Source organism: Orcinus orca, chromosome 16 (genome assembly GCF_937001465.1).
Source record: "Orcinus orca chromosome 16, mOrcOrc1.1, whole genome shotgun sequence".
In the NCBI taxonomy this organism is placed as follows: domain Eukaryota; kingdom Metazoa; phylum Chordata; class Mammalia; order Artiodactyla; family Delphinidae; genus Orcinus; species Orcinus orca.
Window position 1 is genome coordinate 12,547,381 of NC_064574.1, and position 24,853 is coordinate 12,572,233.

The following is a 24,853-nucleotide window of genomic DNA, read 5'->3' on the forward strand; positions in this document are numbered from 1 at the left end:
CCTCTATTTAAACAGCCTGCTACATGTTCTTCTAAGCTTTTTTCTAAACAAAAACTAATGTGTTATTAGTTTCTGAGCCATTTCAGGTATACTAGTGTTGTTAAATATCAAAATCGTATTTGTTAAACTCTCTGCCTGTAGGGCTGGTTTGTTACTTGGTAAATTCAAAACCTGGAGTTCTTACAGATTTCCTTTCAGGTTTTCTTGGTATTCTTGGTAGTGGGGCAAACAATTTACTATCATTCTAACATCCTTCACTTTACTTGCATGATACATTTTTCTTCTTTAAAATATTGCTTATAAAAACTAGAGTTGCCAATTTTGTTAGCACATGGTTGGTTTTATTTTGCAAACATATCATTTCTTTAACCTACTTCATCAAAGCAGGAGTTGTTTTTACTACTTCTGGTCTTTTCAGCTAAGAGGGTAATATGAAAAGCAGTATTAATGGGATATTGGAATAGAATAATAGGAAATGTATCGAATATTAATTAAAATGTCAACTTTTGAAGATTAAAAATAAAGTTCAGTAGGATATGAATAAATTGGAGATTACAGCTTAAAACAGGTTTCGCATTGTGAGCACATATGATATTTATTACTTAATTGCAACTCTAGACTGGTGTTTGATTTTTTAATTGAGAAATTTAACTGTATTTGGATGTGTTAGAAGCCAAAATTGTGTTTTCAGATTCTTTTAAAGTACAGATCCTAGTTTTTCCCATCTCTTTTGTTAATCATTTGATTTTTACTCCCTACGATTAGAATAGAAATCTTGAATTTAGCCTTAGGCTCACAAACTATACCATGCATACTCTTTGAACTATATTTAACAAATTTATTGGGCTGTTACAGTATGCCAGGCACTGTTCTAGGCACTGGGATACATGAACAAAACATACAGAAATCTCTGCCCTCATGGAGCTAATATTCTAATGTACTGAGGTCAAGTCAGACAAAAAAGAAAATTACGTACCGTAATAGGTGATTGGTGCTATGGAGAAAGATAAACTGAGAGGGGGAAGATAAACTGGAGGGTGGGGCAAGGGCTGCAGTTTGAAATATAGTTGGGTTAGGGAAGGTTTTGCTCTAGTTGCACAAGCAAAACCGTGCCATTGTCTGCGGAAGAGCAGCCCCGTGTGGGCGGTGGCCTTGAGGTGCTAGCTTGCCTGGGGTACCCGCGGAACAACAAGGAAGCCGCGGTGGCTAACGCAGAGTGAGTGAGGCAGACAGTGGAAAGAGATGCCGGCAAAGGGGCGAGGAGAGGTGCAAATCATTGCGAGCAGGGGAAGACAGACTGACGCTGTAAAGGGCCAGCTGTAAATGTTTTAGCCCTTATAGTCTCTATAGCAACCACTCAGCTCCGCCCGCCCTGTAACTTGTAGCGCTGAAGCAGCCATAGACAATACTTAAACCAGTGGGAGCGGCAGTGTTCCAATAATACTTTGTTTACAAAAATAGGCAGTGGACAGGATCTGGCCTCCAACGTTTGCTGACTCCTGATTTAGAGCCTTGTAGGCCATTGTCCAGAGTTTAACTTTACTCTGAGAGAGATGAGAATTCATTGGAGGGTTTGAAGAGGGAGGAGTGAGACCATTTGACTTCTGTTTCAAAAGGATGCTGCTGGCTGCCTGGTTGAGAATGACTGTAAAAGGGGGTGAGAGTGAAAGGGTAGAGTTACCACTAACCAGGACAGGACAACTACAGTGGAGCAGGTTTGTGGGCGGGAAGGACAGTGATTTGGCTTTTGACCAGTTAAGTTTGGGAGGACTGTTGGACATCCAAGTGGAGATGTGGAGGATGCAGTTGGTATACAGACAGGGTGTTTGGGGAGAGGTCCAGGCTGGCCTTACAAACCTGGGAGTCATCAGCATAGATGTGGTACGTAAAGTCCTGAGACTGGATGAGAGAAGCAGGGGAGCAGCGGTAGCTTTGTCTGCACTGTTTTGGCGCTTTGGGAGTGTTGATCCTTCTGACTCTTAAGTGGATTTTATTTATTTATTTTAATTTTAATAAAAATATTTTTTTGTTGAGGTGTAGTTGATTTACAATATCATGTAGGTGTCAGGTGTACAGCACAGTGATTCATTTATACATGTATGTGTATACTTTTTGAAATTCTTTTCTTGTATAATATTGAGTATAGTTCCCTGTGGTATACAGTAGGTCCTTGTTGGTTATCTTAAATGGATTTTAAATACAGAACTTTTATGCCCCTTTGGTTAGGTTTATTATTTATCACCTGTAATTTTATTGTTATAATTCTAGTTTTTACATACAGCTTTTAAAAAATTGTGGTAACATAAGCAAACTTAAAATTTCCCATTGTAACCACTTTAAGTATACAATCTAGTGGCATTAAGTACCTTCACACATTGTGCAACCATCACCACTGTCCATATCCAGAACCTGTTCATCATCCCAAACAGAAACTGCACTCCTTAAGCAACAATTCCCCAGTTCCCCTTTCTCCTGGCCTTTGGTCATCACATTTCTACTTTCTGTTTCTATGAATTTTCCTGTTCTAGGTACCGCATGTGAGTGGAATCATACAATATTTGTGCTTTTGTGTCTGATTTAGCATGTTTTCAAGATTCATCCATGTTGTAGCAAGTGTCAGTGCTTTTATTACTTTTTAAAACTTCTTTGAATAATTAATATCTCTTATACTGAGTCTTATTTCTAAGAGGAGTTCTTCGCTACAGAGCAACCTCAATAACCCAGCCTTGTGTCCCAAAATACTCATGGTCTGTGTGTCTGGAAAGCTTTAAGAGTTTGTGAAGTGCCTCTTCAGCCCATGCATCCTTCTTTCTTGCTTGTGCAGCTAGTGAAACAATGGTGTTGATACTGAGGAGCCGGATGACTTACTCTCTGGCCTACATGACTTGATGGATTTTCTGATATTATACGGCATGTTTAATCAAAGGATAAGCTTGTCTCATTTGGGATAGATAGAAAACCTGAAAAAATGGCAGCTTAAAGGCAGCAACCAAGTCAGAATAGATTCCTTCTGGTAATGGGCGGAGAGGTATTTGGGGGAGCGTAATTTTACGCCGGCTCATTTGACAAATTGCTGAGCTTGGGGCAAAGTCCTGTAAGTTTGCCTCTCCCTTCAAAGCAATTACAGTGTTATTTGCCATATCTCCTAAATAACCTCTTCACTCTGCTTGATAGCAGCAGTGTTTATGGCAGTGAGTGCATTGAGGAAAAATCTGGCTCTCCTTTGGGCTTGGGGATTGAGTCTGCTGCAACCTTAGCTGACATGTGAACATGGTGATGTTTGTTTAACCAACATTCGGTCTCATAGGCAAGACTCAGTGATGTTCCTGCCTGGAGTGAGAGAATGACTAAGGATAGAATGAAAATTAATGTTCAGCTTCACTTCGGGACTGGCAATTGCAGAAAAATCTTTGTTAGTTAAAAAATAAAATAAATTAACAAAATTGGAGGCAAGAAGTCTTTTTCAAGACGCAGTCCCCGTTTAGTCATTACCAGTGGGCCTTTCAGGTCATTTCCCATAGTTCACTGAGCCATCCCAGCAGTGCTGAAAACAGTCAGCTGTGATGAGAGTTGAAAAGGAAGATCAAAGTATCCATTGTTCTCTCCTTTTGAATTGTGGTTGGCTTTGGGTCTTGGCCCTAGGTTTTATTTTTTTTTAATAAATTTATTTATTTATTTATTTATTTTTGGCTGCGTTGGGTCTTCGTTGCTGTGCATGGGCTTCCTCTAGTTGCGGCGAGCTGGGGGCTACCGTTTTTTTCTTTGTTGCAGTGCGCAGGTTTCTCATTGCGGTGGCTTCTCTTGTTGTGGAGCACGGGCTCTAGGCATGCAGGCTTCAGTAGTTGCGGCATGCGGGCTCAGTAGTTGTGGCTCACGGGCTCTAGAGCACAGGCTCAGTAGTTGTGGCACACAGGCTTAGTTGCTCTGCGGCATGTGGGATCTTCTCGGACCAGGGCTTGAACCCGGTGTCCCCTGCATTGGCAGGCGGATTCTTAACCACTGCGACACCAGGGTAGCCCTGTTTTTTTATAAAATGGAAATAATAATACTTCATCAAAATTAAATGAAACCCCTTGTCTCTTAATTTTCTTCTCCATCAAGGCTTGTGCTAGGACGAAGTTTGAGAGGAGTGTGTCCTTGTTACACTGTTATATCTGTCTCACTTTGTCCTTCCAAAGACCTGGTGAGCTCCTGGATGGCTTCCAGGGCTCAGCGATTATGTATCTTATCAAGTACACATTGGTAGGCATTTTTCAAGACCTCATGGCCAGCTGATTATAAGTCTTGTCTTTCAGAGGTAGTGCCCGCCTATACCAGAGGGTGTATCCACTTAAGGACTCCTGGCTGGTGTCTAGCTTGTGGCTACAATAGGAAGGCATTTGCATTCTTTGAACAGTAGATGAATAACTCAGGAAAGGGCCTAAACTCTTGTCCAGCCAAATTATTACCCACCTGTCCTGGGCTATAAATAATGCTATGATATGCATTTAATCCTATTTGAGTCCCAGGGTTGGTTCTGCTTTTCTGTCTTGCTTCCCTTGGGCTGTCTCTGGGAGATTAGTAACCAAGTTGACCTTCATCTTCTAATTTAGCCCAGGAGCCCTAGGCTGTATCTGATTGGCATCTGAGGAGGGGTGAGATCTAGGCTCTCTTCCAATGTCATCTGATTCTCCACCTTGCCATTCTCCTCTGCTCTGAAGAAATAAAATTTGTTTACCCTGAGTCCTAAGATGGAAAATGTCTTTAGAGCATATGCTAACATTTGATTTAAAAGATATTTCACCTACCACGTTAGCCAAATCCATATGTAATTTTGGAGAGTATGACTCTTGTATTGTGTTCTGGTTATATTTAATTTTTGTTTTATCTGTTCAGCTGCATCATAAAAAAAGCAGTTTCAACTCTTTTCCTCTGCAGAGAATTCCACTTCAGAAATCAGATAAAGATCAAATAGAATTTAAAAAGCCTGACTTTAACATAATCACCAAGGGTTTGCACCTAGCATTTGGGATTAGAGATTTGTGTGTTTACAGTCTAAATGGTGTGAAAGGGAATTAAAAAAAAAAAAAGAAATAATAGTACACTTTAGCCAGTGTTGAAGTTTCAGTGGATTCAAGATCGTGCTGTCCTGGAAATGCTGCTTTGGGGAAACTGGAGTGGAGGTGTGGTGCTGAGCAGGTGGGGGGAGGTGGGGTAGAAGGAGATTGTGAGCATTTTACCCTATTCAGTGTCTAAGGTGTGATCTTAGGGCCAGACTTTGGGGAGGGAGATTACTTTAAGACTTCTCATACTCAGGGTGAACTTGTACTTGAGTGTGGATCATCTTTGCATGATAGGTGGTGAGGCTGTGGTTATCCATGAAGCCTTGTGGTTCCCCTTCTAGCCCATGCTCCCTGACTGACATCAGAAAGTTGTAGCACTTTCTGGCTAATACTCTTAAGGTTCTTCTGAAAAGATTGCAGAAATGCCTCCAGGAACAAAGAAGTTATCAACACTGTAGCAACTTTTAAAAGCTAGGCACACACCTCATAGGGTGCTTTTAGGATACCGGAGTCCCATAATTAGAATGATGATGGCTTTTATGTTGTAGAGGAACACAGAAGTAACTCTTTGTTTCTCAGGATGACTCCCCTTCCTTACTCACCAGAAAGCAGCAGCAGCTAGTCATGTTAAACACAGAGGATGAATGTCATTGAACCTTATTCTTTTAAAGAGTGAAAACTATTGTTTGGTTTTTTCTCTGTCCTTCCCTCGAGATGGGCCAGGACAGGCCGTTCACAGTCTTCTGTCCCTTGTGCCTCCCCTGCCTTCAGCTGGCTTCCTACTAGTTTTATGTGTGCCAGCTCTAGTCCTAGTACCAGGAGGCCTTCACAGACTTCACAGCCACTGCACAACTGCCAAGTGCAAAAAGTGTGCCCAGAAGAGCAGCAGGGCTTTTTAAAGAAGGAAGAGATCAGTTGGCAGGTACATTTGCACAGGGTCTTGAAGGGACTCATTCATCCTTCTCTCTCTTTTTGGTTGGGGGGAAGAATGAGGTTGGCACAGTCTTCAATTAATAGCTTAACTTCATCTCCGCTTTTATTACTGCTCCCAGCATAAATTATTTAGCACAAACACAGGCATAATCTCATAAAATTACTTAGTATCAGTGTCCTGCTGTGAGCATCATTTTCTTGTGTTGTGCTCTAACCACAAATTAGCAAAAGACACTTCAAGACAGTCTTCTGTGGATCCACTTAGAGGGGTCATGTGGGTAGAAGGTTATGGTTGGTGCTGCCTGATCTTTTTTTTTTCTTTTAGGTGAATTTTTCTATTATTCTTATGTACTTCACAGCTCTCCTAGAACAGTTTTTTTCTTTTTAACTCACTTTTTAACCTGATAATATTTCAGTTCCTTAAAAATTTGCCAATGACCCCATCAGTAGACTGAGTCATTTTATGAGCAGGGATCCAGAAAGTGCCAGGCTTTGTTTGAGGAGCTAGAGTTGGGGTGCGGGGGAGAGGCAGTAATAAAACTCTAGCCAGAAGCCTCAGGGCCTACAGTTGAGTTCAAGAACTAGGTTTGTTTTAGGGTGGCCTCAGAGTACAGCAACCCTACTCTAAAGATGAGTCACTCACTCACCCCTTTAATGATTTGCTCGATCGTCGAAGTAAAGTCTAGAGCTGAAAATTTTGCTCCTCTTTAATAGTGATCTAATTGTGAAAAGCACAGATGGCCACCGACAGTTTATGAATGTTACGCGTTTGCTGATTTTATTTTATTTTATTTTTTGAATATTTATTTATTTGGCTGCATTAGGTCTTAGTTGCGGCACGCGGGATGTTCGTTGCAACATGTGGGATCTTCTGTTGTGGCGCACGGGCTTCTCTCTAGTTGTGGTGCACGGGCTTAGTTGCCTCACAGCATGTGGGATCTTAGTTCCCTGACCAGGGATCGAACCCGTGTCCCCTGCATTGGAAGGCAGATTTTTAATCACTGGACCACCAGGAAGTCCCGGCATTTGCTGATTTTAAAAATAACTGTGAGAAGGGAAAACCAAGGTGAGAAGAGAGACTAAAAATCAAATGGCTGCGTTAGATTGTGGATTGTCAGCAAAAGACAAAAAACAAAATCTGGGCAATTCTAAATTTGCTCAGGTAGTTACTTCTAATAGTTCAGGTTTTCCTCCCTGTACACTGAGCCCCTAGTACATTCATCGTAATAGGTTATTGGTCAGAGGCACCTGCTGACAAACCCACAGGGTTGTAAGCAACTTTGAACCCTGGAGAGCAGAGTTGTTGGGCGTGGTGAGAAATGTTAATTGGCCTCTGATAGGATTCTTATCCCTTGATAAACTTACTCCCTCTGGCAGTCTTGTTAATACTTAAAAATAAAGTGCTAAATCTATTACAAAGGACCGTAATTTAATTTTTTGACATTTCAGTGCTGTATGGTTGCCGGCAGAGGGTCAGTGTCATAAGGTCTTTGGACGTACTGTAGTGTTTTTGATTGTGGGGTGTGCAGGCCTAGGAATTGTCTTTTGTCTGTTAATAAATCCAATCTCAGGAATTAGCCATTTTTCTTTTGGCCACCCTACAACTGTAATTGAAGAGAACTGCAAACAAGCCAACCTAAGGAATATGTGAAGGGAGAGGGAGGCACAGCTGGGTTTGGTCTTCGCTGGAATCTTTTCTCCTCCCCTCTATTTTCATCCCAAGCACATGCTTTTTCTGTGATAGTTGATTTCTCCTGGGAAGCCTTCCTTGTTTTCGTGCCTTTAAGATCCAGGCAGTAGGAGCAGAGTTGTCTGAGATCCTGGAGAACTGCTGACGTCCATTGTGGCTGGAATTGGGGAGTGGCAAGATCTGAAATTGCAGAGACAGGGGAGAGGTTTTATGGACTCAAAAGTCATGCTAAGCATGAGGAATTTGAACTTGACCTTGAAGGTGGTAGAAAGCCATTCAAAGATTAAGTGAGGGAGCAGGAAGATTTATTTATAATTTCTCTTCAGCTTTCCTGAGGAAAAGAGTAAATGCAACTTTTGTTTCCAAAAAGAAAGTAAAGAATTAAGGAGGGGGGCATAGAATAGCCACCGAGGGGCTTCCCTGGTGGTGCAGTGGTTAAGAATCCACCTGCCAATGCAGGGGACACGGGTTCGACCCCTGGTCCGGGAAGATCCCACATGATGCAGAGCAGCTAAGCCCGTGCGCCACAACTACTGAGCCTGTGCTCTAGCGCCCACGAGCCACAACTACTGAAGCCCGCAAGCCTAGAGCCTGTGCTCCGCAACAAGAGAAGGCACTGCAGTGAGAAGCCCCTGCACCGCAACGGAGAGTGGCCCCCACTCACCGCAACTAGAGAAAGCCCACATGCAGCCAAAAATAAATAAATAAATAAAATAAATTTAAAAAAAAGAATAGCCAATGAATGCTTTAAGTTTTTATGTGACCATCACTAAGGGTATTTACTCCCTGTATTATAATTTTTGACCCACTTACAGAATCTTAGTATAGCATTAGTATACTTTAATTTAGATGTAGTTGGCAGTTGAGATACATCCAAAATCAGACTTCGCCCCCAAATTTTTATTATGAAAAAATTCAGACATACAGAAAAGTATACAGAATAACACAGTGAACACATTACCCTCCATCTAGAGTCAACAGTTATTACCACTTCGCTTTATTTATTTTAACTCTGGCTTTCTTTTTTCTTTTTCCTCTGAGCCATGTACAATTAAATTGTAAGTAGACATCAAGTTTTTTTGGTTTGTTTGTTTTGCCATGCCGTGCGGCTTGCGGGATCTTAGTTCCTGGATGGAACCTGCGCCCTTGGCAGTGAAAGTGTGGCATGCTAACCATTGGACTGCCAGGGAATTCCCAGCATCAAGATATTTAACTCTAAATACCTCAGCAGGCATCTCTTTAAAATATAAGGATATTCTCCTGTATAACCACAATACTGTTATTGCAACTAACAAAATTAACTGTACTTTCATAATATCTTCTAATATCCAGTCCATATCCCAATTTCCCCAGTGGTGCTGAAAATGTTACTTATAGCTTTCCTCCCCCCAACTCACATTATTATATCATTATATTTGACTATGTCTTTTTGGTCTCAGTCTGTAGCTGCTTGCCCGGTCCTCCAACCCCCCAGTAACTTTCTGAAGAGTCCAGGCCAATTGTTTCATAGACTGTCCTACAATGTGGAATTGCCTGGTTTGAGTTTGATGTCTTCCTTAATCCCCTGTATTTTTTGTAAACCAGAGATCTAAAATCTTGATTAGATGTAGGTTAAAAGTTTTTTGGCAGGAATTCTCTTGAAGGTAATGTTACCTTGTTTTAATGTTAGCAATGCCCAGTTTGATCCCTTGGTCAAGGATGCCTGTCTAATCTCCCCATTGTAAATGTGTACTTTGCCCTTGGCAATCAAGTAATCTGTGGGAAGAATTTGTTTTTAATGTTCCAGAGTAGTCTTATAAGTTTTGAATACGATTTACACTTTACAGCATTCCCTTGTAGAGTAGGTTGGCCCTTCTGTTTCTGTGGACTTGGTGGGCCTTGCATTGCTGTAACATGTGAGCATCACTTAGCTGAAGAAAGAAGAGTTATTGTCTGATCATTCTGGATCAAGTGAAAGGCAAAGCGATATTATAGATGACAGCAAATGAGTGGCTCAGAAGACCCCTTTCTAGGACTACAGTTTGATGTTTGCTAAAGACAAGCCATCTGGTCTGGAGGGAGGGTTTCATACCCACAGGGTGTTAAGGGAAGACCTTGTTTTGCTGAGTGTTTATGCCTCAGAGTCAAGACATTTTCAAGTGCTTTCTTTAGTAATTTTTGTCTTTCTGTAGAAATCATGGCTCTGATTTCATGTGTTTGACAACTGGGTTGCTAATTTCAGCTAGAATGATGCCTTCTGGAAACACTTAACTTCCTAAAGAGTAGATAACCCTATTAGTCTGTTACAATCTTCTAGGGTAAAAATAATATGATTATCATATATTATCCCCATAGGACATGGAGAATAATCTCCTTTCCAAAAGAGGATCAGGAGGGAGACCAAAGAGCTGTCTACGGAAAAATACTTTGGGATCGTGGGATGGATGGAGAAAACTTGCTTGATGAAGTTACAACTAGAAGCACCAGAAGTTTTAGGATAATTATGAATCATATGGGGGTAGGCGCAAGTAGAATAATGGTTTGGGGTTGGGGAAATTATTTGGGTCTGGAGCAGTAAAGAGGGGGGGATCCTTAAGAAGGCAAAAGCTTGGATGTGTTTTTGTGTCCCTCCCCCATATAAAAATGTATGATCATTGTTTAAAAAGATGAAAATATCATTGTTTAAAAAAATGAAAAGAAAAAGACCATGTCCTAAGGCAGCATTTCTAGAGTTTGTTCCTAGATATTAAAAATAGGTGCTGTGTGAAAAAGGCATTCTTAGTAATTCTGGAAACTTTGAAATTTTGGATCAACTCAAACAGATTTGGTTACTGCAAGAATTTCCACTGCTGGAACAGAGACTCTCTTTATCATACAAGGGTTTTCTGACTGTCATGGAAATGCTGCCTCGTAGCAGCAAAGGAACTATAGAAGACCCATAATTCTACTGAGCAGAAATGACACTGTGAACTTCTTGATGTACAATTTCCAAAATTGTTTTATGCATGTATTTTCCTCTGTGTCTTTTACTTTAACACAAATGTGATGTCCCGTATACATTGTTACACAATATGATTTCTTTTCATGAAGTAATGATTGCTTAGTTTTCCATGGTATGACTCTGCCACAGTTTTTTCCTCTAGTCCTTTTGTTGCTCATTTAGGTAGGTTTGTGTTTTGCTTTTATAAATAATACTGAGATAAACATCCTTGGACATACTTCATATTTGTCAAGTTATTTCTTTAGGATGAATACCTGAAAGTGGGTTTAAAGAGAGTGATCATTTCACTTTGACATAGTACATCGCCAGGTTGCCCTCTATGGGTTATATCAATTGATGTTCCCTTCAGCAAGGTAGGAGACACCTATTCTGCCACATCCTCACCAACATTCATTATTGTCAGTCTTTTGAATCCTTTAGACAAGCAACTTTTGCCTGATCCTAAAATCTTATGTTATATATTTGCAAAGGGATCGAAGAAACTGAGTTGTAGGCAGATAGCATTTGAGTTAAAGAAATTCAGCTCTTTACTATAGAATTGTTTTCTTTTAAATCATCATGAAAATGCAATTTTTCAACGTGGTCAGGGAGGAAGAGAGGAAATATAGGGAATTAGAAGCCCTGTGTGGACCCATGTTCCCTCTAGATCACTCCAGTGTGTATGGAGAAGGCAGTGGCTCTGGGAATGTGCTTTCCCATCTCATTCAGGCTCCACTCCCAGCTTTATCATGAAGAGGGCTAAAGCGCCGTTGTTCTGGAAAGGAAGACCGGGGTGTAAGGACAGCCAAACCCTACTCCCTATGGAAAAGAAGGAGCGAGAAGGTAGACAAATGTAAATCTGAGGTGTTTGTAAGTCAGTTTTTCCCAAATGAAGAGAGGAGAAGACAGTGAGTTTATAATTGTGGTATTTTGAGCTGAAAGAGACTTTGCAGTCTAGTGATTCTCAAGATCCAAAGGGAAGGGAGAAGAATCAGAATTTACAGGGGTTTGTGTGATTTGCAAAAGCACATTCAATATTATATAAGTTTATGTCTTGAAGATATTCAGTGTAAATATAAACATTTTTATTTGCAGAAGATCTCCTATGTATATCAATGATGGGGGTCAGGCTTGGTAGAAAAGGATAAGGAAACTGTATCCAGTTCAGTAATGCCATCGTACAGATGGGGTGGTCAAGGTCCGGAGAGGACCACAGAGCCAGCCAGGGACAGGACTCGAACCTCTACCTTTTTCCCTTAGAATATGAGGGGTTTCTTCTCCTTCCCCTCAGGTCTGTTGTTTGTGCAGTGTAGATATACTCTACTCCCAAGAGAGAAAACTAGAACACCTTGTCCATGCGTAAATTCTTGGTTTCTGTAGGCAATTCTAGTCTAAGAAGCTCTCCTGGCCTTCAAGGTAGGGAGGACTTAAGGAGAATGTGGCAGCCGTTATTGGCAACCTTTCTAAAACAGAATGTGGATGTGGAGATAGTTCAAGTGTGGCAGCTGCGCACTTTATACACCCACCTACCCCCTCTCCCATTAGCCTGAGAAGCAAAGAACGGAATTGTGAATATCTTGTTTATAAATGTCATGTTAGATAAATTCAGTCTGGCTGGAGGAATCCTTTATTTTTCCCTACTGTATATTAACAACAACAACAAAAAGCTGTTACAGAGAAAATAGGAAAAACAGAAGAAGGAAAAGTCAATTCATATCAATGTTACCCCCTACCATCTAAGCATATTAGTAAATTTGCTTCTAGTCATTTTTTGCCTTATGCATGTGCTTATTCTTTAGCAATAATTACCATAATATAACAGAACTTTTTTTCATATTCTTAAGAGTATGATAGTCTATGCTAGGTGTTCCACATTTATTCTGTTTATAAGGTTTCATGGCTTTTGCTTTTAAAGTTGTATAAGATTCTACCAGGAAAATGTATTACTGTTAACCTATCTGTTCTTTAATTGTTGCTTTTGAGTTGTTTCCCAAGTTTTTGTTTTTAGGAATAATTTAATTAAAAACTTCGTGCATAGAATGTCCTCATATTTAGGATAATTTCCTTGAAATTGCTAGACCAGAGGATACGGGTATTTTTATGGCTCTTTGTTGAATTTGCAAATAGTTTCCCCAAAAGGTTATACTTTACACTTACACCAGAAAAGTTAGTCAAGTATCAGTTTCACTATGCTGTCTTCTGGCTTATAGAATCTTTCTTGTATGGTTGCAGAAAAAATAGTCTACTTCTCATTTGAGAAAACAAGGCTCACCTCCACCAAATGGCCATAACAGCATGCTGTGTGCTGAGCTGTAATTCAGTAATTTAATAAGTAGCTAAGTGTCTACTGTTTATCAGATATTGTAGATGAAAAAAAGAGTAAGACAGTCTGTACTCGTGAGGAGTTTACAGCCTGCTGGACGAGATAGGCTCACATTTATAGGGGTCATGGTAAGAGTTTATCAGCTGGGAAGGAGTCAAGACAGTTCTAATCTTGGGGGTGGGATGATATCAGGAAAAGCCGTGAAAAGAGCCATTAAAGCTTAGTATGAACAGGTGTCACCAGAAAGCATTCGTACAGAGGAGTGTGAAAATTGTCACACAGTTGCTCCAGAACGTTAAAATAGATGTGCCGAAGGGTGTAAATTTATTGTCAAAAAATTCCTTGCATCTTAAAAAAAAAACCCAAACAGCTTTCTTTTTTTCTTCAATGTTTGTCACTGTGTACCCACACCTTGGGTCTTCATCTCTCTCTGTATAGTATGAGTATCCAACATTTTAAGTAGATCTGAAATGCAGAAATTTGTGATTCATACTAAAGCTTCAAACTGATAAAATTTTAATAAAATTCTAGGGATGTACCAGACTATACCATGATCATTGGCACCACCACTGAAGTGGAATATTGGAGGCCAATCATGTATGAGTTCAAGGTAAAGATTTAGATGAAAGGAATCAGCGAGCAGAGTGTGGTGATGACAGCTGTGGGTTCACAGGACTCCTGGGCATCCAGAACCAGGGAGATGATAGAACATATTTGTTAAAAACCTGGACTCTGGAAACAAAGACCTGTTGGGAAATCTTGGCTCCAAATAGTGAAGTTACTTATATCCAGACCTCAGTCCCCTCATCTATAAAATGAGAGTAATGACCTACCTCTCGGTTTATTGTGAGGATGAAATGGGATAACGCAGAAGGTATTTAGAAAGGCACTGGCACATAGGGGACTCAAGAAATGCATTGCTTTTTACAGGAATCTGTCTCTTTATAAGCAGAATAAGTGGGTTCATTCTTTACAGAACACCTATTGTGCGGAACAGTGAACACTGATAATCTCTGATTTGGGGAGTAGAGATCAGTTATTTTTCAGGTTCTGGTATTTCTCAGAAAATATTGGTCCAAAAAAGCCATGCAGGTTTTTCAGATATTCTAGCATGGCAGAAATCAAACTTCAACATTCCTATGACATATGCTGTTCGTTGTTTCCCCTTGATTTTTATTATATCTCATTGGTGTATTTTATATATGGGGGCAGGAGGAGAGAGTGAGCAGCCTTCCTGTTTTCTTCTATTTATTCCTTTTCTACTTCTGTTCCTTTTATATGCTCTCCCTTTCCCCATCCTTTATTTTATTTTGAAATCATATGAATGTGAATGGTGTATAATCCTTGGTCCATTGATTTGTTCCATTGTTTTCCTGGAATGTACTTGACCCTGTTAGAAATCATACATTGTTTGGCCTGTAGGGGGTGTTCAGAACAAAGATACCAGATGTGAGTCAATCCCAGGAAAGAACACCTACTCTGATGGGCCCACTGAATGCCAGGCCCACCTTTGCCCGCCCCTGCCCCAGCTCTCCCCGGCTGTGTATCAGTAGTACTGGCTTTATATCTTGATGTCTTTCACTCCATCTGCTTGCTTCAAGATTTGGCAGACAGGGCATTCCTCCTGCTGCTTCATGTAGAGCGAAAATACAGTCTTTGGTAAGATTTGGCACCCAGCTTGTAGTAACCAAATGGGATTCTACGTACAGCACCTTATTCAGTTCATCCAAAGAAGTTTCTCCCTTTAAGGAACTTGGGTCTGGATACTAAAACGCTCAGTCTTTTATCTGGAGCCCTGAAATTGAGTAGGGGTGTATTCACTTGTTTTGATTGATTCCTACTAGTTGGCCCACCTGAAATCTGATCCTGGACTGTTTCTTCCATGTCACGCCCCTAAGTATAGCACATAAAGCCTTTTGTGTTCCTGCGCCCCTCTGCTTTTCTAACTCCATCCCCACCCCACCGCGTCCTCGCATTTTGGCCATACATACCCTTCATTCCAGCCATACCCGACTGCTTTTAGTTCCTCAAATGTATTTTCTCCCTTTGTGCCCCTTCATTTGCTCTTCCCTTTCCTATTTCAGCGCTCTTCTTTCAAGACCATATCCTAGAGTCACCTCTTCTTGAGAGTATTTTCTGATCCCCCGCGTCACTATATGAGTTACAGCCACTCTCCTGTTCCCCCTTACAGACAGCACTGGCTACAGTCTCCTTGTCTGGCTCTTTGACTGAAGATAGTGACAAGATCTGTATCTTATTTATAATTATCATTTTATTCACAGAGTGAAGGGCAGTTCCTGGCACACAATAGGTGTATAATGAATGTTTACCTGGTTTGCCTTTCCCGTTTCTTCCTATAAAAATATGTGTATAAAATTTCACCTTATGTCTTGAACAGCCAGCATAACACACACACACACACACACACACACACACACACACACACACACACACACACACACACACACACACACACACACACACACACACATACTATTGATCTTTGCTTTTTTCCAGTTAACAATATATCCTGGGAATTAGTTCATAGATTTTCCTCATTCTTTTTTTTTTTTTTTTGGTAAATGTTATGGAAGTATAGCATACATATTAAAATGTGCACAAGTCAGTGAGCAGCTTGATGACTTTTTCCAAAATGAATATACCTATGAAACCAGTATCCAGGTCAAGAAATAAAAGATGACCAGAAGCCCCCTTTCCAACCCTCCTCCCCTGCCCCACAGATAACTCTTCCCTGGCTTCTGACACTACAGGTTAGTCGTGCCTCTTCTGGGGCCCTGTGTACATAGAATTACGCCATCTGTGCCCTTTGGTGTCTTTGTTCCATGTGATGTATGAGACTCATCCATGTAGTTGCATATAGTTGCAGTTTGTCTCTTCCGGTTGCTGTATAGTTTTCCAAGATTCAAATAGGCTACACATTTTTAATCTGTTCTACTATAGATGGACGTCTGGGTTCTTGCCAGTTTGGAGCTATTTTGAATGGTTCCTCATTCTTTTGTGTAGCTTCACGGTACTCCATCCATGTGGATGTACAGTAATTTATTCAACCAGTCTCCTTTGGGTGACATTTAGTTTTTTTCCCTATTGTTTTCCTATTACAAATAATATTGCACAAGGTTTTGAATAAACTTGTGCGTTATATTAAGGAACATTAAAAAAACAAACAACTTCGTGACGAGTGAGAGTACCAGAGAACATTTTTAGGGAAAAGCTAATCTATTTGGCAGCTCTGCTCGGTTGGTGAAAAGGAATTGCTGAACTTTTCTTAAGAACAGTTTCGTGCAATGAAGCTGGTTTACTCAAAGCATTTTGAGTTCCTCTCATAAAGGAGAGAGAAAGGCTTGAAATCCCATATCCACGCCTTCTTGGGCACAGCTGAGTTTGGAGGTCTCCACTGTTCATTGTCCTGACTTAGATCCTCATTTATTCGAGTGTTCACTGTGCATCTTCTGTGTTCCAGACACACTGTTCTAGCCACCAGGGGCATAGATCCTTGCCCTCATGGAGCTCACATTCTAGAGGGTGATAACAAGACAAATAAGAAAAGGTGTAATAGAAAAATAAAGCCGGGAGTGTCTGGGTGTTGGTGTTAAGACAGATTTTAGACAGTGCTCAGGAAAGGAATGGCTTTCTTTTTCTACTTCTTAATGCTGTTTTAGCTTACCAAGCCAGATGTAACAAACATTAAGGATACACATGTTTAGGTTAAAACAAATTGTGAACTCTCAAGTATATAGAATCTTCTAATTGTCATTTCCTCCTGGGTTCAGTTGTGTCAAATGATTCTGCTCCTTATCGGGAATGTCAGATTTCATTATCTAGTGAGGAATTTTTTATGAGTCAGAGTCATTTATTAATGTGTGTGTTCAAGTGAAAATCGTGTTACTTGATTCATAGGGATATGGAGGCTGACTGGAATTCTGATGGAGAGAGGAGATGGTTGCCTTCCTGTTAGGAGGCCCGGTGCTTTGCTCCCGGAAACTCTCCAGTTAAAGCCATGGCCCAAGGCTGCTTACATTGGCATCTGGACGGAAATTTCCAATTATGTAAACCTGAATGGGGCTTATTTTTCTCAGCTAAGTTATGATCATAAGAGATGCCTCAATCTAGAAACAGGGGCTGGATAATAATTACCATTTCTCGTGAAAGTGTAAAAAAGCTACTGGTAAAGCCTGAATTGGTAGTAAATGTTATTTTAACATTTATCACACTGCATTATACCTTCTTATTTAATTGTGTCTGTACCTTATTCTGTGTTGTCCTGCTCATCCTTGGCCCACAGTGGCCTAGAATTGTGTGTAAAAAAATAAAAAGCACACAGGAAAGTAGGGGCTCAGTAGGTAACTTGTTGACACAATTAAGGATTTAACAACCATGTGCCAATTAAAATTTTTTTTTTCTGTGATTCAGCTACAGTTGATCAGGAACACATTATTGGAAAGTACCATTTTTCAAAGAAACGTTCAGCAAAGTGGTATGGAACACCTAACCTCACCTCTCTCTGTTTTTGACTTCACTAACCGTGTGACCTTAGGTAAATGACTTCTGGAGGACTTTACATCTTTATCTTAAATAGGAAATCAAGATGATATCTGCTTCACAAAGATGTGACTTTTAAATGAGATCATTTAGATTGAAAGCAGCGCACATATACACTTCCTAGTTTAGGCCGGAACCATGGGCTAAATTTAGTAACAAGGCTTTTAATAGGGACACTTGTAAAGGTCCTACAGTTTGATCTCTATAACCAACTGCATGAGCACAGAACAGAGGAAGTGTAGCTTAGCAGCTAAAAAGATTGAGTACTTTGCCTCTAGCAAGCTTAATGTGAATCAGTAATATGGTGTGACTGCTATTTACTAACAACACTCAGCAATTATCGATCGATTATCTACCATGTAATGGAAGTTTTAAATTCTATTAATAAAAATACCCAAAACAGAATTGCCCAAAGTGAATTCTGCAGAGAATCACTTGATGCTACTAGTTATATTATGTGGGGGAAAAGGGGCTGGTTTGGGAAATGGTGGATTAGATTATTCAGCCTCTCCCCTGTAGGATTTCTTTGGCCTTGAGTTATTGTGCATTTGCATCTCCAAGAGGAGGCTTTAGTTGACAGCGCTTTGGTAACAGATGGAATAGGGCTGCTGGTAGTTCTGCTTGTTTCTGGGCCCATCAGACTGCACCTGGACCACTGTCAGCCTGGGCACCACTCTTTGTCAAAGTGTAGACCACTGGGCGGGTATTCAGAGGACAGCAGCCAGGATGGGGAGGGAAGGTGTGGTGATGGCAAGGGCAGGGGGCTCACAGAGGAAGTGGGGCTATCTAGCATGGGGTTGCAGGAGGAGGTTAGGTGGGGTAGAGGTGAGGGTGGGGGGAGGTTGAAAATGCCTGTCTTCCAATATCTGAAGTGTGGGAAAGGGACTTTACTGTTCTGTCAAGGGGCAGGATGAGAACCAGTGGGTAAAAGTGGCTGGAAAACATTTTGGACCCAACCCAAAGTAGAATTTTCTTTGAAGATGGCTTTATTTTACTTATGATTCTGTGTTCTTGGAAGGCATAGTTTTTTTTCATAGTTTTTAGGTATTGAAAAGTGTTCTTTAAAATCCCATCCAACCCTGAGTCTGTGAATTTCTGATTATTTTCTTTTGTTTGGCAAAATTTATGTCTTCAGCCTTTTGTTTTTTCAGCCTTGTGCTAATTCCTGTGGATAATTAGAAAAAGCATTGATAATACATGGTTTGTGTAAATTTGTTAATTGAATGACAAGACTAACACACGAGACAGTTAGCAAACTAAGACAAAATGTAAACAAAAGGCAAAATTTTGACAATCTTTAACATTACCACAGACATTCTAGAAGGGGAAGACTGGAGAATTATATAAACTGGGGTTTGAAGGATTAATGAGATTTGGATGGCAGAAAGGAGAGCAGAAGCATTGCAGATCAACAGAAGCCCAGGCATGCAGGCAAGAGACGTAGAAGGCTTTTGAGGAGCAGTGTGGCTAAATCTGTAATTAAGAAAGATCCACCGGGCTTCCCTGGTGGCGCAGAGTCTGCCTGCCGATGCAGGGGACGCGGGTTCGTGCCCCGGTCCGGGAAGATCCCACCTGCCGCGGAGTGGCTAGGCCTGTGAGCCATGGCCGCTGAGCCTGTGCGTCCGGAGCCTGTGCTCCGCAACGGGAGAGGCCACAACAGTGAGAGGCCCACGTACCGCAAAAAAAAAAAAAAAAAAAATCTCCTTAAGAGCAATCATTTAAGTCATGTAGGTGTGTGAAATCTTTGAGGGACAGGTTGTGGCTAGAATATGGATGAGCAAGTTCTTAAGTTCAGTGGTTAGAGCGTAGGTCCACCTGGTTCAAATCCATCCCTCAGTGACCTTGGTGAAGCAAGGTGGAGAAACTGAAGCCTAGAAGTTGACTCTAAGTTGGATGGTATTACTTGCCTCTTAGGTTATGAGGATTAAACAAGATAAAGAATTAGGTAATTAAGTGCTCAATAAATGTTACTCACTATTATTTATTAGGTAGCTGAAGTCTCCCTAGAGCCTTGGTTCTGGAAGTGTGGTCCTCTGACCAGCCACACTGGTATCACCTGTGAGCTTGTTACAAGTGCAAATTCATGGGCCCCACTCAGACGTACTGAATCAGGGTCTCTGGGGGTGGGAGGCGTAGAAGCAGGCTTCAGAAAGCTCTCCAGGCAATAGGCAGGGAAAGGTTTGAGAACTGCCCTAGAGGAATCCTACAGAACTAAGAAAGGGAGGGAATTTTTAAAAGAGGGGCTAACAACATTGCCCTTTACAGTGTAGAAGATAAAAAGCTCAGAGAAGATGAAATTCGGGAGAAAAGAGGTAGTGTATTTTTTGCAGTGCCTGACAGCTTTACACACAATGTTCAATAAATATTTGTTTCTATGTTATTGAAGACAACTGGTTTAAGTAGTATGTTGGGGATAGAAGGAAGATTTAATATAATATGTATAATATACATAAGTCTAAGTGATTAAAAAATATAGTACAGAACCATATTAGAAATACGATATTGGAAGAAGTTTAAATCTTAGGCTTAACTACCTACCTACCTACTATGACCGGGTACAGTGCTCTCTGCTGTAAATAGAAAATGAGATGCTACTGTTGTTTTCAGAGGCTTCACAGCATGGTACTTTCTTTAAGGATTTGAAGCTAATTTTTTTTCCTGTAACTTTTTCTTGCTACAGAGAGTAAACACTGTATCTGATCTATTCTCAGCCAGTGCCAGGAGTTAAGCATGCAGTTGTCTTCCAGTCACAGCTGGCCTAATCTGAAACTGCTCCCTCATTTCTAAAAGCATTCTGAACATTGATTTCTTTTGTTAATTATTTTACGGCTCTGGATTTATCTTAGAGATGATTAGAAATCTTTTGAAAGAGTTTATGTCCCCGTTTAATGTGGGCCACCTGATGTTTTCCACATTGAGAATTGTGCCATTTGATTTGTCCCTGTCCCCACCCCCATCACAAGTACAAGCACCACACACAATACCTTGAAATAAAGTAAATAGACTTCTAAGCTTCATCCATTTAGTCGTTATTTACTGCCCATTATGTGCAGGACACTGTGATAATAATGATGAGACAGTGTCCACAAAATATGTCTTGCTGAAGAACCAGGACCGCCCGAGGCTGTGTGTATTGAGTCTGGAGGAGTGGCCCAGCCTCTCTGCTGCATACCTGCCTGGGGCCTGGTTAGAGGTCAGTCAAGTGTTCAGATGATCCCTAGCACACGCCAGAGTTTAGACTTATAAATGTGCCACCCCTGAGATTGCTTTCCAAAGATGACGATGATTGGGCAGTTAATATGGTTAAGAATATGGGTTTTTTTTTGTTTCGCTTTGTTTTTATTGAGATATAACTTGCATATAACATTATTTTAGTTTCAGGTGCACAACATAATGATTGGATATTTGTATGTATCATGAAGGGAATATGTTTTAACTGACACCTGGACCAAGCCCCCTGCTCCTTTCCCATTGCTTTGAACTTGGGGGCTGAGGTGGGTGGGTAGTGAGGACTGCTAACATTCTTTCGTTATTTTCTTCTTCTCTCCAAATAAAGCAAAGAAAAAGAGCTGGAACTTCATCACCACTTTCGAAAGATAGCCAGGACCAGACCTACATCTAAGTGTTTCCAGAAGGCAGGGCAATTGGTGGTTTCCTTTCTCTGAGAATAGTGATTGAGTATTGAGAATGTGAACTTAAAGAGAGCGGAGATCTTTTTCAGAATGTTTTAACTGATCCATAAAGGTCTTTCTGATCATAACGGTGCTAGAATACAGCTTGGGTATTTGAAGACCAGGTAGAATATAATTTTTTTTTCATTTATGGTTTTTCTAAAACTGCTGAATATGGACAGAAATACCCCTAAGTTCTACTAGCTACCCAAGGAATATTGGTGTCCTGAAAACATAGAACCCAGTATGGAAAATAGAAGTTACAGCATTTGTAGGGTTTTAGAACTGAAAGAGGTTTCAAAAAGAAAAGGGGATAAAAAAGAAAGAAACCCAAAGTTATGTGGGGTTTTCTGTGTGTTTTACATTACTGATTGCTTTTGAATTAACCTCTTTTCCCTCCCCGTCTGTTTCCTGCAGTGAACACCTACCTCTTCATGATGCAGGCTCAAGGCATTCTCATCCGGGACAACATGAGGACGATCGGCGCTCAGGTTTACGAGCAGGTGGTTCGGAGCGCTTATGCCAAGAGGAACAGCAGCGTGAATGACTCAGGTATATTTTTAGTAAAGAGGTGGTCTGCTCAGAGGGCCTCCTCCCAGGAGTTCAGCTAAGCGGTAATGATGGACCCAGGAGTGAACATTTCTGCCTCAGTCTTTGGAGCTTTTACCTGTAACTTTTATTATCTTATAAGCACTAAGTATATAAAGAGGGGAAAAGAACATCGAGGTTAGATGGCTTTGCCCGACATTATATTGTAAGAACTTGTTCCCGAATCGTAGTTTTCACTTTAACTACTTTTACAAAAGACTGTACATAGCAAGTTCTTCACCTTTGAGAGGAGGCTGTCTTTTTTATGTCTCTCTTTTTAACTCTTCCAAAAGTTGAACAGAGGAAGTATTTCCAGATGGTTAAATGGGTCTGTTGTGAAGCCTCTCCAGTCTCCAGCCAGGGATGGTTTTTATTTAGAAAACAGATTCTGAGATTTCATTTTGCTTCGCATTCATGATTTGCCACTTATTGCTTTAACTGAGGACTAATGTGCTTCCCCTGTGGCTTCTTAGTGATTTCACTCAAGCCTAGTATTATAAAATATGTATATTTTTAAAAATATTCTTTCCTCCAAATCAATCCTTTTTTCTTCTCGAGTAAGTTCTAAGATTGTCCAGAGCTCACCGTAGAATGTGAAATTGCTTTGCAACCGTTGCAAGTGAGAATTATTCTGGGGTGTTGGGATATCAAGAGAAAGCATTGCCTCTGAAAGGGAAGTTAAATCCTGAGAGGAACTGACCACGCCCTAATTTATCAGTCTGTCCTGCTGGCCAGTTTAGCAGCAACCAAGCACTACAGTTAGCAAACCCATAAGCTTTGGTACTTACTTCCTTTCTTCTTGTTCGCAAAGAGCGAACGATCAACTTTTCAGAGCTTTTCAGCCAAATTGTGGCCTCACGGGACAAACTGCCTGAGCTCTGTACCGTACCTGGAAGAGGAGTCCCTGCAGCTCCTGAAGTCAAGGGAGGAGGCCAAGCAGATTTTTGTTTCCTAATTCATCCTGTGTGGTGTTCAGTTTTAACAGATGATCCCACACACATTGTCTCACTGGACTCGGATATGGCTCCATCGGGTAGGCAGGATTTTGTTACTTCCGTTTTTCACATGTACAGGTAATCTTGGGGGTGTTGGAGTGGCTTGGTCATGTGACTTTCCCTAAACCCCGCCCGAACCTGCTTCTAGTTGGGTGATAAAACTCGGGAATACTTTGACCGCCATTCAGAGCTCTTTCCCCTGTATCACTCCAGATAAAGGAGCATGTGTGCTGTCGTGACCTTTACCCAGTCCATGTGTTCATGCCTCTCCAAGGTTAGAGGTTGCTGGGGCTTCTCTCTGAGCCATTGGCGAGGTAGCCTGTTTTCTCTCAAAGTTAGAGGGTGCGCAGCAGGTCTCCATCCCTGCACCACTGCTGGTCTTGCAACACAGGTCATGCTAATTCCCTGAGGGGTTATTGTCCCTGGAAGTTGAGCAGAGAGTGAGTTGCACCCTTGGAAGTCCTATCCAGGGACCCATTGTTACTTGAATTTGCATGTGTTTATCCTCAAATTATCATACACTAAAATAATTCTTCCCAGCATCCCTCTGGTTGGACTACTTGATCATCCATTTTGTGTTTAATGTGTCTCTCTTCCTCATAAATCGGAAGTCTTTGCTGTCGGGGCCTGCTTATGATGGGGTAGATGATTTTTTTTTTTTTTTAACTTGGAATCTTTATTCTTTATGATTTTGTAATAGCTTATCCTTAGTTTGGTTAAGCAAACTCTAATTTGGCTATGAGAACTCTTTCAAATTTGCTAAAGGAACTATGATGATAAAATTATACAACAAGTTGGGAAAAATACCCGTGAAATAACACAACTTTTTATAAAATTGTCAGGTTTCAATTCCAGTAACCCATAAGACAGGGCCTAAAGCCAATTCATAGTCACATCATTCCAGAATGAGGGGCTATTGCCAGAAACTTTTTATGGGGTGGGAAAAGGAATAAAAGATGGTCAGTGCTGATAAATACAGGTTTAATGATACAGTGCTCTCCACAGACAGCTACAGAGACTATAAACTATTATCCAGAAACTTACAACCATACAACACAGATCACTTAGCCAGATCTAAAATAAACTGGCTTCTTGTAAATACTACAGCCCTTCTTCCATCCAAAAATGACCCTAATCTCACATGAAAACAGTTACTGTAGGGGAACCAGAAACCCAGCTTTGTGGCCCAAAGTAAAAACCAAAGGAAAAATAGCGATTCAGTGGCTAGCTGGTGAAAATGGGAGATCTGGTGCCCTTCACTGCGCTGCTTTGCTCTTCTTACTCTTTTTGTCCCCCTTCTCCAGCCCACCCATGTTAGCTCTCAGTAGGCTTGAACAAGCCATCTGAAACTGAATCATTTCTTCGGAGCTCACCACAGTGCTGATCTTCCTTTTCCCATCAGTAGCTCTTAACGGACACTTGTCATCTGAGGACTCAAAGCCCTCCACAGAACCCTTCCTTGGAACGGCTTTATTAGTTCTATCATCATCTGCTCGCTCTCCAGCGGCACCATCCTGGCGCTGCTGGCTCCGGTCCGTCAGCATAAACGCCCTGGGGTAGATGATTTGCTTGCATTATCTCATAGGCTCCTCACAAGAACTCAGTAAGATAATGACTGTGTCCCCCTTTCAGGGATGAAGGGCTCGGAGTTATAGGATTCTCTGCAGCAGTGGGGTTGGGACTTGCTGACCTCTGAACCCCAGCAGCGCTCCTCATTGCCTGTGTTGCCTTTGTACTACCCCTGGTACCTGGTACACTGCCTAGCACATAGGAGGCATAGAGTAAATGATTTTTGAGTGTGTGAGTGGATAGATTTAACAGGAAAACACATTTTAAGTGTTGTAACCTAGTTCTGAGATTACCATCTTGATTGGCTTTTATTTTATTGGCACATCCTTGGTGAGTAAGTGTTGAAGAGGAAACATCATTTCATTGGAAGTTATCCAGTAAAAACCAACTATTTTTATTCATTTCAAAGTAATTTTCTGCCTAGCACAGTCAGAAAGAGCATTTGGGGCCTAAAGCTGCTGAGATAGCCAGATGACCACCACCGCTGACCCCGGCCACTCCCGCCAGGAGCACCGTGGGTTTG

General features: G+C 41.1%; 1 protein-coding gene across 3 annotated transcripts in view; it reads left to right on the top strand.

The window, feature by feature from the left end:
* B4GALT5 (beta-1,4-galactosyltransferase 5) overlaps positions 1 to 24,853 on the top strand; it is a 103,062-nt gene that overhangs the window by 60,348 nt on the left and 17,861 nt on the right. For all 3 annotated transcript variants that reach the window (XM_033411201.2, XM_033411202.2, XM_004282889.3), the window contains one exon: positions 21,596 to 21,730. In XM_033411201.2, the coding sequence (XP_033267092.1) occupies positions 21,596 to 21,730 (135 nt within the window). The remainder of the gene's footprint in view (positions 1 to 21,595; positions 21,731 to 24,853) is intronic.